General features: G+C 54.2%; 1 protein-coding gene across 1 annotated transcript; it reads right to left on the reverse strand.

The window, feature by feature from the left end:
- Positions 1 to 1073: 1073 nt before the first annotated feature.
- On the reverse strand, positions 1074 to 2510 carry DRD5 (dopamine receptor D5). Its single transcript, XM_054724180.1, has one exon. It carries the CDS (start codon positions 2508 to 2510, stop codon positions 1074 to 1076), a length of 1437 nt encoding a protein of 478 aa, XP_054580155.1.
- Between the last annotated feature and the right edge of the window lie 13827 nt (positions 2511 to 16337).

Here is a 16337-nt window from a genome sequence, read left to right on the forward strand (position 1 = left end):
CAGACCCAGCAAGGTCCTCCCGACTTCGAAAGGATGCGTTCATGGTTTCTGCGGGAGCCATCCTGCAGACCAAGCTGGCAAAAGCAAGAGAGTCACCCATCACACACGTAATCTGTGTTTATTAGACACCAGGACAAGTCGGGAAGAATTCCTCAGCCGTCGGAGGACACGGAGAGCAGATGCTGCTTAAACACAGGCCCCGGGAAGCAAGATACAGGAGGGCCGCCCGCCCCGTCAGCGCTGCGCACACACTGAACCTGTTTAAAAAGCCGCCCGAGCCCAAGTCACTGAGCCACCCGTTGGCTTAAAGGGGCAGGGAGGAGGATATATTTTTAAGACCAAGTCCCACTTTTTTTATTTTTAAGGACCAAACACCACCTCTAAAAGGACCATCAGTCCACATCTGCCAGACTGGGGTATATTAGACTGAGTTTGTCCCAATTGCTTCTGCCAATTCTTACAACAAACCAATCAGGTAAGGTTTCTAAGCACAAACGCTACTACACAGAGCGAGGAGCGATGACGATCCGGGCAACACTGGACGTGTGTGTGTGTGTGTAAATGTGTGTGTGTGTGCGCGTGTGTGTGTGTGTGTGTGTGTGTAAATGTGTGTGTGTAAGTGTGTGTGTGTGTGTGTGTGTGTGTGTGTGTGTAAGTGTGTGTGTGTGTGTGTGCGTGTGTGTGTGTCTGTGTGTGTGTGTATGTGTGGAAGTGTGTGTGTAAATGTGTGCGTGCGTGTGTGCATGTGTGTGTGTGGAAGTGTGTGTGTGTGTGTCTGTGTGTGTGTGGAAGTATGTGTGTGTGTGTGTGGAAGTGTGTGTGTGTGTGTGTGTGTCTGTGTGTGTGTGTGTGTGTCTGTGTGTGTCTGTGTGTGTGGAAGTATGTGTGTGTGTGTGGAAGTGTGTGTGTATGTGTGGAAGTGTGTGTGGGGGGGGAAATGTGTGTGTGTGTGTATTGTGTGTGTGTGTGTGTGTGTGTGTAAGTGTGTGTGTGTGTGTGTGTGTGTGTGTGTTCTCCGTGCTCTGCAGTGTCTGGGCAGCTCTGTAGGTCCACGAAGGGCATTTGTATGCAGTTTAATGGAACCCACTGGAGGTGAAAGGCGTTGTTTTGCCTAAAGAAGTCTCCCCCTCACAGTCCAGCTCCCAGACGGACTCGGCGGCAGGGTCACCCTCTGGGGACGCCTGAGAGATCCGGCCCATGTGATTCCAAGGGCCCTCCTCCTCCTCCTCCTGGTCCCCCGCCCTGTGGCGGGGGGTCACCTCGCTGGGGACCACGTGGCTGTAGGCGGCGGCGGTCTCCCCGGAGAAGACGGTGTCCTGGTCGTAGGAGATGAGCTCGTGGCTGCCGGTCACCGTGGCCACCCCGGTGCGCGGGGAGCAGAGGCGGCCGCACCCCAGCAGCTGGGCGAACACCTTCCGGAAGTCCGCGTTGAAGGCGTAAATGACGGGGTTGAGGGAGGAGTTGGCCCAGCCGAACCAGACGAAGACGTCGAAGGTGGTGTCGCTGACGCAGGGGAAGCCGGCGCGGGCGCCCTCGGGGCGGCGGCTGCAGAAGGGGGCCATGCAGTTCAGGAGGAAGAAGGGCAGCCAGCAGCACACGAAGACCCCCATGATCATCGACAGGGTCTTCAGCACCTTGGTCTCCTTCTGGATGGACGCCCGCAGGCCGGGCTCCGGCGCACCGCCCACGGGGCTCCCGCAACGCTGCGCGCGCTGCCCCGCCCTCTCCAGGCAGGCAATCCTGCGGATCTGCGCCTGCGCGATGCGGTAGATGCGCGCGTAGGTCACGATCATGATGGCCACGGGGATGTAGAAGCTGATGAGCGAGGAGGCGATGGCGTAAGTGCGGTTCAGGCTGGAATCACAGTTCTCCTCCCGCACCTCTGGGTCCCCCGCTCTCCCCCAGGACGTCCCGTTGGCCAGGTCGGCTGGCGGCGGGTCCACGGCGCCCGGGGAGCCTGCCTCGTCCCTGTGCCAGTGGAGCTGGACCGGGATGAAGGAGATGAGGATGGACAGGGTCCAGGCCAGGCCCACCATGCCCAGGGCCACGCGCCGGGTCATCCTCCGCTGGTAGCGGAAGGGGCTGGAGATGGCCCAGTAGCGGTCCACGCTGATGACGCACAGGTTCAGGATGGAGGCGGTGGAGCACATGATGTCGAAGGCCACCCACACGTCGCAGAAGGCGCCGAAGGGCCAGTGGCCGGCCACCTCCGCCACAGCCTTCCAGGGCATGACCAGCAAGGCCACGAAGAGGTCGGACACGGCCAGAGACACGATGAACACGTGGGTCATCCTGGCGCGCAAGTGGCGGCTGCGCACGACGGCCGCGCACACCAGCGCGTTGCCCAGCAGGGTCCAGACGATGAGCAGGGTCAGGAGGCCGGCGGTGAGCACCTGCGCGGGCCCCAGCGGCGCCGCCTCCTCCGCTCCCTCCAGGGCGCCTCCTGGAGCCGGCTGCTGCCGCCCGAACCGCGCGGGGTACTCTGTGCCACTGCGCCCCCGCGGCAGCATGTCGGACTCGGCGGCAGGGGCGGGCTGCGTGCGCTCCAAACGTCGGCCCTGTGCCCCCCGGGCGGCCCCATCGGGCACCCGGGGGTAGCGCGAGGGAACCCGCGGCCAAGGATCCCAGAGCCCCCGGGGGGCGCTCACCGTGCGCTGCGCTGGGACCCCGGGGCGCGCGGGGACTCTTCTCGCCTCGGGCGCCTCCGGCTGGGTGGCCGCGGTGCGCCCCTTCGGAGCCGGCGCTGGGGACGGGGACAGGAAGTAGCCGGGCCCGCGGGGCTGTTCCTGGGAGCCCGCAACGCCCCGGCGCGCGGAGCTGGGTCTGGTTCCGAGCCGGAGACGCACGGAGCTAGTCACCTCCGAGGGGGCGAGGGCGGGAGCGGGAGCGGCCGGCTGGAGGCGAGCGTGGCGGCGCTGCCCGGGTCCCCGCGGCTCCCGGGCCCTCGCTCCTGCCCCGCGCCTCCGCGTCTTCGCTCTCCCGCGCTCCCGCCCGCCCCACGGGTTCCGGGGCGCCCTCTCCTGCTCACCCGCTCGGCCGGTGCCTGGGCAGGGTCTCCCGGCGCCCTGCCTGGCAGAGTCTGGGGACGAACTCGCAGGTCCTAGAGGCACCCCAGTGCCAGAGTCCCGCAGCGCGCCGGGCAGAACGCGCCCGGGAAGACAAACAGGCGCCTGGCCCAGCCCTGCTGCGGGTGCTGGCCACGGCCATGTTTAATCAGCAGGAAGGTGGGGTGGGGTAGGGATGGGGGCGAGGGGGGGGAGGTAGCACTGTCCTGCAGGCTGGGAAAGAGCGCTTGTGGGGTACAGGGGGCGACTCTGGGTTTCTCACAGACCTGAGTCCCACTTCGGACTTGATTCCAGGCTGTGTGACCTTGAGCGCGAAACTTGACCTCCCTGGGCCTTGGCTCATCCTCAAAATGGGGCAATGACGCCCACGCCTGCGGGTGGTGGGAGGGTCCCTGAAACCGGCCAGGGAAGGCCCACCTGCTCCCCTCCCCGGGGCCCCTGTGCAGGAGGCTGTCTCCCAGGAAAGTCTCCCAGCCTCCCCTCCACACACATTCTAAGATTGGGGGTTCACCTGGCCTTGAGAGAGTCCTCTTCCCTACCAGCACCCCCAATTCTAGAGCCTCTGTGCTTTGGGGAATAGTTGCTGAGAACCCGGAGACTAGAGGAAGGGGCCCCAGCTGGGGGGGGCGGTTGTGGGGGGGGGGTGGTTCCCCTCTGCAGGGCGCTAGCACAGGCTTCCTCCTTATTCGCCCTGAGAGGGATGGATTAATAGCACCTCAGTGCTTCACAGAAGGGGAAACTGAGGCTTCAATGGGTGGCCCAGGGCTAAAATTAAGAAAAAAAGAGAGAGAGAGAGAGAGAGAGAGGTGGAGAAAGGCTGGGCAGGCAGAGCCCTGTTCCAGGATCTCACCACGCCTCCCTCGGACAAGTTCCGCTTGCGACCCGCCCATCGCTGCCCTGTGCAGCTCATGGGAAGGCTGCTGGAGAGAAATGAATGGGGCACCGGCCTGCGGCAGCGTCCCATCTGAGACCTGCTGTGAGGTCTAGAAACAGGGGCTGGACCCTCCCCCTCCACTCAGAGCCACCTGCCACTTCACCTGGAGCCACACCTCAGGGCCCCAGCGTCTCAGACTCAGCTGGCTCAGCCCTTCCCCCTCACACCCCTCCCCCCTGCTCTCTGCTGAGGGGGAAGGCAAGACCATCTGTCCAGATGCCCACGCCTAGAACTGCAGTCACACTCGCCACCTGTCTCCCCATCTCCGAGGCGCTGGACCACTCCTCTCCGGCGCTGGCATCCCTGTCCAGGACTGTGTCCTCCCCGCCCTGTTTTATGGTGACACCGTCCTGGGTTCGGGCACTCTGGGTTCTGCTGTGAGCCTCTGTCCACCCTCCGCTCAACGGCAGGCAGAGTGATCCTTGTCAAATATAACTATGAGCGTGTCACCCCCCGACGGACAGCCCTGGGAGCTCCCTGTGACCCCGATCCCTAGACAGTCCGGTGAGGTCTTTTGTTCTTTTCATCACCTTGCCCTTGCTCGGTGCTCCTGCTTCTTCTCTTGTTGCTCCTCCTCGGCCATAGGCAGCCTGGATTCAAGCCACTCTCCTACACACACGTGTGCACACACGGCATCTTCCTAGTGGGTCACACGGTAACCCCTCACTCCGGATGGCCCCACCCCCTCCTGTCCTGGAGAACATCAACATACGAGGTCAGAAAAGAGCTTGGGTTTTGGAGACCGGGGTTTGAATGTCAGTTTCTTATTCTTTTATTCAGCAAATATTTATCGAGCACCTGTTATGTCCCAAATGCTGTTTTATCCTCCGGGAACGCAAGAGTGTATAAAATATATATGTATGTATTGTCCTTTCCCTCTTCAAGGTTATAGTCCGGTGTTGGAGATAGGCTTCACCCGAGAATCGTCCCGAGAAGGTTCCAGCTGTGCCAAGGGCTGGGAAGGAAGGGTACAGAGCATTAGGAGGGGCTGACCGAGGCCCGAGAGTTAAGGGAGGCTTCCCAGGGAAGTCCCTCTTTGGGTTGAAATCACAGTGAAGTGGACAAAAGGGAAGACAGGGAGAAGGAAAGGCGGGGCAGGCAGGAACCGGCTTTACTAGCTGTGGGAGCTTGGGCAAGTTACTTGGTACCTTTGAGCCTCAGTTTCCTCATCTTCACAATGGGTTGATCCGAGTAGTTTCAAAGGCAAGTGTGATGAGGCCAAAGTAGATCCTCCACGAGTGGCTCTGAGCCTCCCTTTCCCTCTGGCTGTACCTGTGTCTTCGAGAGAAAAAGGACGTCTCTGAGCCGCTAGCTCCAGGCACAGCCTGGTCTTCGCAGTTACAAAAACCAGGAAGTCACCTTTGCTGACACGCATCTGAGTTGAGTTTCAGTTGTCACCTGCAACTGAGAAGGCCCTGCCTCGCACAGGAAATAAACAAGGTGTCTTAGTCAGATGGCGGCGTGAGAGCAACAGGGTGGACTGGCCGGGATAGGGCTGCACAGAAGAGAGGACACGCGGGCTGCGGGTAAAGCACTCCGGGGTGAGGGACATTCCATACAGAGGGAACAGCATGTGCAAAGGCTCAGAGGCGCGACGCTCCATGGGGGAAGGGTAGGTCTTCAGAACTCTAAGACTTTTCTCTCCGCCGACAAGACCCTATGCATGCAGAGTATCAGTATGCAGCCAGGCCGCTGCCGCACACGTCTGTCCCCTGATGCGGGGAGCAGCGTGCCTGGGGCGACGATGGTTCAGTGAAGGCGGTGGCTGCCCTTGCTCACCCAGGCCCTTCTCCACGGTTTTCAGAAGAGCGGGGCAGAGTAAACAGCTGCAACCGAGGAGTGTCTTCAGTCAACCTCAGAAGCCAGCCTCGCAGGCAAGGACTCTCCCCACCTAGACGATAATAAACTCCTTATCTCTTACCTGGTCCCAGCCGGGCCCTGTCTTCCGAGGACACAGCCAGGAGGCGATCCCCTCGCACGCCTGGATCCTGGAGAAGTGTACTAAGAGGATTTTCTAAGAACGGTTTAGCCCACGGGGTTTTCCTAATCCGGTCGGCAAATATTCTTCTGTGTAAACTCGTTGATCCTCCTTCCTCCGAAGGCGTATTCTAAATGGGATTTGTCTCCCTGAGACAAATGGCTGAATCGATAGGACAGCAGCCAGGATTTGCTGTGGCTGCTATCAAAGAATCCACGCCGTTTTACACCCAGATGGGCCTGGTTCCTTGGCGACAGGTCACCCCTGAGCTCCCTCGGCGCCAGCCCTGCTGACGTGCTCAGCCTGGCTCCGCAGAGCCCAGGCAGAAGGATAGAGATGGCCCGTCATCTGCATCCACCATGCGGCTGGAAAAGCCACCTCACTGATGGATGGTGACCTGAGGCCTCGGCAAACCCCAAGGTCAGTGCCCGGGTCCCTGCCCTCCACAGCTCAGAAGCACGGGGAGCCGAGAGCAGCCGTGTCAGGCAGGCGGAAACAGTTATGCCAGAAGGTGGCAAAGGCGTGCAGATAGAGGAAGGGAGATGGGCTTGCAAGTCAGACAGTCCTGGGTTCAAATCTCCCCTCTCTGACTTACTAGCTCTGGGACCTGGAGCAAGTTACTTAACCTCTCTGAGCCTGAGTTTCCTCATCTTTAAAACGGTAACATTAGCCCTAGCTGGTTTTGCTCAGTGGATATAGCATCCGCCTGCAGACTGAAGGGTCCTGGTTCAATTCCAGTCAAGGGCACATGCCTGGGTTGTGGACTTGATCCCCAGTGCGGGGCGTGCAGGAGGCCACTGATCAATGATTATCATCATTGCTGTTTCTATCTCTCACTCTCCCTTCCTCTCTGAAATCAATAAAAACTATATATTTAAAAAAAATAATAATCTATAATAATAAAAGCATAATATGCTAATTAGACCAGATGGCCGAACAGTGGAACAACCTTCCGGACAAAGCCGGGGCTACGAGGGCCGAGCCCCTTGCATGAATTTCATGCATCGGGCCTCTAGTAAAATAAAATAAAATGGTAACATTAAAGGGAGCAGGGATTGGGGGACTGGATGAAAAAGGTGAAGGGATTTAGAAGTAAAGATTAGTAGTTACAAAATAGTCACAAGGATATAAAGTTTGGCATAAGGAATATAGTCAATAATCATATATCCACTGAGTGGCCAGATTATTATGATCTCTGAAGATCATAAATGGGCAATAGGACATCCCTCTCGAAATCCAGGACTGCTGGCTCCTAACCACTTACCTGCCTGCCTGCCTGATCGCCCCTAACCACTCTGCCTGCTGGCTTGATCACCCCTAACTGCCCCCCCCCAGCCAGCCTGATCGCCCCCAAATACCACCCCCTGTCGGCCTGATTGCCCTCAACTGCCCCCCCTTCTGGCCTGCTCACCCCCAACTGCCACCCCCTGCTGGCCTGCTCACCCCCAACTGCCCTCCCCTGCCGGCCTAATTGCCCCTAATCACCTCTGCTTCGGCCCGGCCACCATGGCTTTGTCCGGAAGGTCTCCTGGTCTAATTAGCATATTACCCTTTTATTAGTATATATATATATATATATATATATATATATATATATATGCCTAAGTGACTGTTACCTTAACGACAGGAATGACCAGTCGACCAGTCACTATGATGCACATTGACCACCAGGGAGCAGATGCTCAATGCAGGAGCTGCCCTCTGGTGGTCAGTGCGCTCCCACAGCCAACCTCCCACAGCCCATCCTCCCGGCCAGCCCCCTAATTGACCCCGATCAGGGGGTCGGCTGGCCAACTTCCCCCCAGCCGGCCAACCTCCCACAGTCCTTCCCCCTGGCTGGCTGGCCCCCCCAATAGGCCTTGATTGCCAGGCAGGCCAAGGGACCCCCCCCCCGGTCACGAATTTGTGCACCGGGCCTCTAGTATTGTAATAACTCTGTATGGTGCCAGGTGGGTACCTAATTGTCTACCACTATGTGGTACACCTGAAACTAATATAAAATAATACTGAACTTCAACTGTAATTTAAAATAAAGTAAAATAAAATAAAATGGTAACATTAAAGGGAGCAGGGGTTGGGGGACTGGATGAAAAAGGTGAAGGGATTGAGAAGTACAGATTAGTAGTTACAAAATAGTCACAAGGATATAAAGTTTGGCATAAGGAATATAGTCAATAATCATATATCCACTGAGTGGCCAGATTATTATGATCTCTGAAGATCATAAATGGGCAATAGGACATCCCTCTCGAAATCCAGGACTGCTGGCTCCTAACCACTTACCTGCCTGCCTGCCTGATCGCCCCTAACCACTCTGCCTGCTGGCCTGATCACCCCTAACTGCCCCCCCCAGCCAGCCTGATCGCCCCCAAATACCACCCCCTGTTGGCCTGATTGCCCTCAACTGCCCTCCCTTCTGGCCTGCTCACCCCCAACTGCCACCCCCTGCTGGCCTGCTCACCCCCAACTGCCCTCCCCTGCCAGCCTGATCGCCTCCAATTGCCCTCCCCTGCCGGCCTGATTGCCCCTAATCACCTCTGCCTCGCCCGGCCACCATGGCTTTGTCCGGAAGGTCTCCTGGTCTAATTAGCATATTACCCTTTTATTAGTATGTATATATATATATATATATATATATATATATATATATATATATATATATATATATATATGCCTACGTGACTGTTACCTTAACGACAGGAATGACCAGTCGACCAGTCACTATGATGCACATTGACCACCAGGGAGCAGATGCTCAATGCAGGAGCTGCCCTCTGGTGGTCAGTGCGCTCCCACAGCCAACCTCTCACAGCCCATCCTCTCGGCCAGCCCCCTAATTGACCCCAATCAGGGGGTCGGCTGGCCAACTTCCCCCCAGCCGGCCAACCTCCCATGGTCCTTCCCCCTGGCCGGCTGGCCCCCCCAATAGGCCTTGATTGCCAGGCAGGCCGAGGGACCCCACCCGTGCACGAATTTGTGCACCGGGCCTCTAGTATTGTAATAACTCTGTATGGTGCCAAGTGGGTACCTAATTGTCTACCACTATGTGGTACACCTGAAACTAATATAAAATAATACTGAACGTCAACTGTAATTTAAAATGAAAATTTTTAAATGCTAACATCAATATTTACTATGCAGAGCTATTATGAATAAATCACATGCTGTACTTAGGAAATGGCAAGTTGGTATTAGGTTTTGTTATCATAATGCTGCATAACAAGCAGCCCCCCCCCCTAATTTAGTGGCTTAAAACAACAAACACTTCTTTCTCACTACTGGTCTGTGGTCGGCTGGGAAGGTTGTACACTTTTCTATAAGTTTGAAATTATCTCAGAATAAAAGAAATCTTAAATGAATATATTGATTAGAAATGCCTTCAGCTGTGAGTATCAGAAAACCTGACTGCTCGTGGCTTATACAATAAAGACATTTAATTCTCTAATGTAACAGAAAGTTAAGAGGAAGCAGGCAAGGGCTGGTGCAAAACCTCAGCGATGTAACTGAGGACCTAGATTCTTTTCATTTTTTTTTTTTTTCCTCTTTTCACCCAGTTCTCTACTTTATCCACATTGTGGCTTTGTGACCCTGGAGCCTCGTGGTCGCCGGGTGGCTGTTACAGCTTCAGGCACCACGACCAAATCCAAACTCCAGGAGCAAAATGCAGGGAAGCCACGTCAGAGCGACTTTTCTTTATGTGTCTCTTGCCGGTCACCAGTGAAGAAAATCTTAGACGGACCTTATGTCTCAGTGGCCAGAACTGAGTCACATGGCCGCCCTGGCCACAAGGCAGACCGTAAACTGTTTCAAGTGCAAGGCGAAGGGCGCGGAAAGCCCAGGCTTGGCTTAAACAAACCATGACCCATCACCTGAGACGGGTCACTTTGCGTCCCCAACAAAATCAGGGTTTTCTTAGCAAGCAAAGGAATCACTACCGGGAAGGCAATGAACAGCATGTGCCGTAATTAGTCATTGCACACATCTGATCCGGTTGACAGTGTGCAAAGCACCGGAATTCTAGAGGGAAGACTCAGTGTCATCCCCGGAGTGCACAGTCTGTGTCCTCGGGCAGTCCCTTAACTCTGCCATCAGCTGTGCATCCAGTCCAGGGAGTCCCTTTAGAGCAGGGGTCCTCAAACTTTTTAAACAGGGGGCCAGTTCACTGTCCCTCAGGCCGTTGGAGGGCCAGACTATAGTTAAAAAAAAACTATGAACAAATTCCTATGCACACTGTACATATCTTATTTTGAAGTAAAAAAACAAAACTGCAAAAACACCCACATGTGGCCCGCGGGCCGTAGTTTGAGGACGCCTGCTTTAGAGCTTAATTAGCATGGAGTCAGGAAGAAGGGACCTCACTGGCCTGAGTTTCTCTTGTCCAAAAGCAAACAGATAACTTTTTAACCTGCACAACCAAATAGCCAATGAATCCATGTTTTTATTTTATTTTTTTAAAATATATTTTATTGATTTTTTTACAGAGAGGAAGAGAGAGGATAGAGAGTTAGAAACATCGATGAGAGAGAAACATCGATCAGCTGCCTCTTGCACACCCCCTACTGGGGATGTGCCCGCAACTAAGGTACATGCCCTTGACCGGAATTGAACCTGGGATCCTTCAGTCCACAGGCCGACGCTCTATCCACTGAGCCAAACCGGTTTCGGCTGAATCCATGTTTTTAAACTGAGCTTTCCATAGTATTGAAACTATTTCTCAGTTCCCATTTTTCACCTCAAAAGACCTTTAAATGTCCATCTGTTCACTCACCAATGATTGTGGCTCTTCCTCCGCACACTGGGGTACAGTTGGGGAACAAAACAGACATCATCTCTCCCTCTTGAGGCTTCTAGTTAAGTGGCAAAAATTTTAAAAATTGAAAGGACTGCGACTCAAGCAATCCAACACATGTGTGTGTGATTACAAGGTCTGACAGCCTCGGTGAAGGAAAGCCAGCTGGTGTGGCCAGAGCTCCTCACAGGGGCAGGGGGCCTGTTCTTCGGGTGAGTGTGAGTTCCCCGAGAAACTGATGTTCAGGTGGAGATCTGAGACATGAGCAGAACTGAGTGGGAGCCAGAAGCAGCAGCGAGTGCAAGGATCCTGAGGCAGGAGGGAGCCTAGCACATTAAAAGAGCTAAGAAGCTGGCCAGTGTGAGGGTGCACAGGGGGAGAGTGAAGCACGAAGTGATGTGAGATGAGGCCGGAGGGGTGGGCACGAAGGACCACGCAGGACCCCGGGGGCCAAGGTGAGGAGTTTGTCCTCTCTCTCAACAGCGATGAGAAGCGCTTGGAAGATGAGCGTAGTTGCCTTTGACAAGGAAGCTACGTCAAGAGACCCATCAGCAGATGACGGAGACTTGAAGTAGGCTGGCTGGAGTAGAAGTGGAGAAAAGCGGATGGAGCCAAGATTGAGTTTGTGGTAGTTTGTTCTGATGGCTTAAAACAACACGAAGTGATTATCTCACAGTTCTGGAGGCGAGACTCCAAAATGGGTCTCACTGGACTTACTAATACATCAAGGTGTGTGCAGGGCCAGCAGAGAGAGGCCTTGAGGGGGAACTGACCCCTGCCTCTGCTGGCTTCCGGCGGTGGCTGGCATTCCGTGGCTTGTGGCCACATCGCTCCAATCTCTGCCTCTGTGGTCACATTGCCTCCCCTTCTGCCTTCCTTTTGTAAGGACACTTGTGATGACATTGGATCCACCCAGGTAATCCCAGATAACCTCTCCACCTCAAGATCCTGGTCTTACACCACAGAGTCCCCTTGCCACGGAGGTGGCATGCTCACGGGGTCCAGGCGTAGGACTAGGACGTCTTGGAGAGGCACTGTTCGCCCTCCCATGGGCTCCCTGGGGTGGACTTCATCCCCAGTCACAGTCAGGCAGGAAGGAAGGCAGACCTCATCTCTTTCAACTGCTCCCAGGCTACTCAGCGGACGCCCTTAACTCCCATTGTCTAGAGCAGCCAACGTTTTCTATAAAGAACCAGCGAGTAACTAGTGTAGGCTTTATGGGCCATATACACGGAGTGGCCAGATGATGATGATCTCTGAACGCATAATAATCTGGCCACTCAGTGTATATCCTATATAATAAAAGGCTAATATGCAAATTGTCCCCTCGACCAGGAGTTCGACCAGCAGGCAGGCCGGCCAACCGCCCATGTCCCCTCGCCCTGGCCAGGCTGGCCGGACCCCACCCATGCACGAATTCATGCACCGGCCTCTAATAGATATATACTGAGTGGCCAGATTATTATGTGTTCAGAGATCATAATAATCTGGCCACTCAGTATATATATATATTTTTTTACAACTTTTCAAAAATGTACAAACCCTACTCCAGCCATGAAGACAGAAGAGAAGCAGTCAGAGATGGAAGACGCTGATGTCGACTTGCCATACTAGCAGTCAGCAGCTGTGCATCACTGCAGGTTGCCCAGGACCAAACCAGAGAGGGTCGGACCTGCATTACCACCATTTGTCCACCATCCAGAACTGAAATATCATTGCTGACATGTACACATAAGGAACTGTTTGACATTGAAATTGGGACTCAAAAGAACTGTTGGCCCAAAAAGAAACTCACTACAGACTGGAAAAAAAAAAAATGTACAAACCATTCTTGGCTCGTGGGCCACCGTTTCTCAGCACCTGGTCTAAATGATGCACATGCCCACCTCGATGCCAATCTCCAGCAAAGGCGGGCGGGCTTATTATGCTTGGTGTGGACCAATCTCCCAAAACTGGTGTTTCAGAAACATCTGCCAGAGACGTGCAGGCGGCACTTTGGGCTGTCAGACCTTCACTTCCTCCCGCAGGAAAAGGCTGCCGCCACCCCCAGGTGAGGACAGGGGGACTCTGAGTTCTCACAGGGAAGATGAGAACTAGTTAAGGTTCAACAAAGATGTTCCCTCCATCGGCCCCACCCCCTCCCCACTCCCTAGGGGGCATCCTGTCCCCGTCCAGAGGCTTTGGAGCAAGCATGTCACACTCGCCGGCCGCAGGCCCCATCCATCGGGCCCCCGTTAGCCTTGGAGTGTGACATGCTCGCTTTGGGGGACCGCGTGCTTCTTCCCTTCGAAGGGCAGGAGCAGAGCCCGACAGCCTCCGTGGAGGTGGCCCCACTCCTGGTCGTCGGAGCAAGCAGAGGGGAGCGTGTTCTAGCTCAGGGTTCTGCTGAACTCTTTTTTAAAAATCTATATTTTTATTGATTTTCAGAGAGGGAGAGAGGGGGAGAGAGATAGAAACATCCCCGATGAGAGAGAATTGTTGATCGACCGCTTCCTGCATGCCACCTACTGAGGACCTGCGCGCTGACCCCCCTGACCTCCCAGTTCATAGGTCGGAGCTCAACCACTGAGCCACACCCACGGGCTCTGCTGAGCTCTTTATTGACAGCCAGGCTTCCAGCGCCACCTTGTGCCTGACAGGCGAATGGAGGGCGGGGCGTTCACCAGAAGCTGGCAGAGTCTCGCCAAGGTCTGACAGACTGTTCCAGGAAACTCACCAATCACGGGTGCCCACCGTGTTCCCGGCGCTGCCCCACGCCCTGCAACAGTGTGGTGGTGTGAGGCCAGCCACGTGTTCCTGTGACTGTGCCGTGAGAGCTGGGAGGGAAAGCGGCAAAGTCCCTACTCTCACAAGCAGACAGTCCTCTCCAGGAGAGACAAGCACACACAACAAACACCTCCCGTGAAAGGTGCCGCGGTGAAGGGTAACGGGGAGTGTGTGCGTGCAGACGGCCAGAGCAGCCCTAGCCGGTGTGGGCCAGTGGGTAGAGCATCAGCCTGCGGACCACAGGGTCCCGGGTTCAATCCCGGTCAAGGGCACTTACCTCAGTTGCAGGCTCCTTGGGTCTCATGCAGGAGGCAACCAATCGATATGTTTCTCTCACATCGATATGTCTGTCTTTCCCTCCCTCTCTCTTCCACTCTCTCTAAAAATCAATGGAAAAATATCCTTGGGTGAGGATTAAAAATATATATATATATATGGCCAGAGCACACCTCATTATGTACGGACCTCCCACAGGGCCTAAAGGATGAGAAAGAGACTGATCCATTTCAAGGAGCCAGAGAAACACACTCCCACGAGAGAGTAGCACGTGCCAAGGTCCCGGGGCACAGAAGAGTTTGGGAGAGTCAAAGAAGTGAGGGAGACATATGTGGCTGCAGCAGCGCCCCTAGGTGCCTGGGGGAGGGAGGCAGAGGAAGGGACTGGCAGGAGAAGAGGGAGTATCAGGCCAGCTCTTGGTAGGAGTTTATCCTAGACCACGGTTAGGAGTTTATCATTTCTTCCAAAAGCAACGGGAAGCCATGGACGGGTTTTCAGCAGGTGACTCGATTTAACTTACATCTTTTGGACAACTAGCATTCTCATCACTGTGGTGGTGTTTCATATTAGTGTGGCTACAACACCAGGCCAGAATGTCCATCCCTTCTGAGCATGAACACACTGCTCTCACCACTCACCCTCCCCGTGCTCCCCTCGGGCCTGCTCTGAGGGGGAGCGAAGGTCACGATCACTCCCGTCAGACCCCAGAAAAGTGCCATCCCTGCCACCCTCAAGCTGGGGACTCTCCTCACCCGAGGACACCCTGCACCCACCATCGTCCTCCAACAGCCGGTGTTTCTGCCCTGAATGTACACAGCAGTGCTGTGGAAGAGCATGACCAGCAGGTCGGAATATTTTCTTAAAAAGGCAAGTTACATGCAAATTCAATATATATAAAAACAATCCGTGTGTGTGTGTGTGTACTAATAATTAACCAGGTGCCCAGGATTAACAGCAATTACTTCTATATCACAATTTCCCTCTTTAAAAAAAAAAAAGTTTTATTGATTTCAGAGAGGATGGGAGAGAGAGAGAGAACTGTCAATGATGAAAGAGGATCATTGATCGGCTGCCTCCTGCACGCCCCCTGCTGGGGATCAAGCCCACAGCCCTGGCATGTGCCCTGACCGGGAATCAAACCATGACCACCTGGTTCATAGGCTGATGCTCAACCCCTGAGCCACGCCGGCCGGGCTATATCACAATCTCTTAAGCTCAGCACTATTAACATTTGGGGCCAGATAACTCTCTGTGGTGGGGGCCCGTCTGTGCATTGCAGAACTTCAGCAGCACCCCAACCCTCTACCCACTGGATGCTAGTGACACCCCCTAATGGTAGCCATGGAAACATCTGCAAACATCGCTGTAGGTCCCTAGGGAACAGGTTGCGACAGCTGGAGAGCCACCGCCCTCGGTGATGTTTTCCTTTGTTTTTAGCATATCTGCCCATTTTTAGCTGTGTGTTTTTTTCATAAAATAAACATAACGTACTTTAACCATGTAAAAAAAATATCCGTGTTTCTTAATGTCCCATTGCCTGTGCTGTCAAAAAAACAACAAAAAACAGCAATCCGATGAAAAGATGTTCGTATTTATAATAAGTAAACTAACTTTATTATGATTTTAAAATAAGTATAAAAAAACACATACGAAGGCCTCCCAACCGTCCGTATCCCTCACAAGGCTTTCCGATAGCCGCAACCTTTAGACGAGGCATTCTGAGCGTAAGTACACACCTGCACGAAGAATTCTAAATGTAGATAAGGCTTTACAAACACGGTTAATTGCCACAGAGTCGCTCATAAAAGCAAAAAGTTATAGACACTAAAGCCAGCACTAGGAAACCGTCAGCCACGGCACATTCCCTGGGCAGACTATAACGCAGCACTAACATGACACTTACAGAGCGTGGGTAGCAACGGAGAGAGGTCTGTGGCAGACCGCTACGTGGGGGAAATGCGTACAAAATGGGCGCTGTCACGTCGTCACGGGCGAGTGCGACAGTGGCGGCGATGACAAGCATCGCAGCATCCACAGCTGAAAGGCGCACACCACGATGTCAGAGCGGCTGCCTGCTCACCAGCAGCGTTCTGGGTGATTCTTGTCTCTCTGGTCTCCTGGACTGTCCAAACATTCTAAAAAAGCATGTGTGTGCTTACCGTGAAAGAGGACACAGTAAAGTCCGTATTTTTAAAAAACTTCAAAATGATCACAAACGAAAACTGTGCCGAGACTCAGGTCAGAAATATGTCTTTAGATGGATCGACGCACAAATTCCCATCCAAACCGTAAAAATAACTTTGTTAAAAAATTAAGCACAGGCAGAAAGTACAATAGAGACCAAATGTGATCGTATCGACATTCGCCCGCTCCGGGGAGGGTGCCGTCTATGGGTTGATTCGCCGACGCAGACGGTAGTGAAAGGCTAAACGCAGTCACATGATGGATTGCAAACACAAGGTGGTTTTTATGAAAAACAAACGGGATAAACAGTTTTCCAACCGAGGATCCCATTCTTCGAAAACAGAG

This window comes from Eptesicus fuscus, chromosome 2 (genome assembly GCF_027574615.1).
Source record: "Eptesicus fuscus isolate TK198812 chromosome 2, DD_ASM_mEF_20220401, whole genome shotgun sequence".
In the NCBI taxonomy this organism is placed as follows: domain Eukaryota; kingdom Metazoa; phylum Chordata; class Mammalia; order Chiroptera; family Vespertilionidae; genus Eptesicus; species Eptesicus fuscus.

What these genes read in the sequence shown, in the direction of transcription:
- DRD5 (XM_054724180.1), bottom strand. Translation starts at nt 2,510, where the DNA reads ATGCTGCCGCGGGGGCGCAGTGGCACAGAGTACCCCGCGCGGTTCGGG.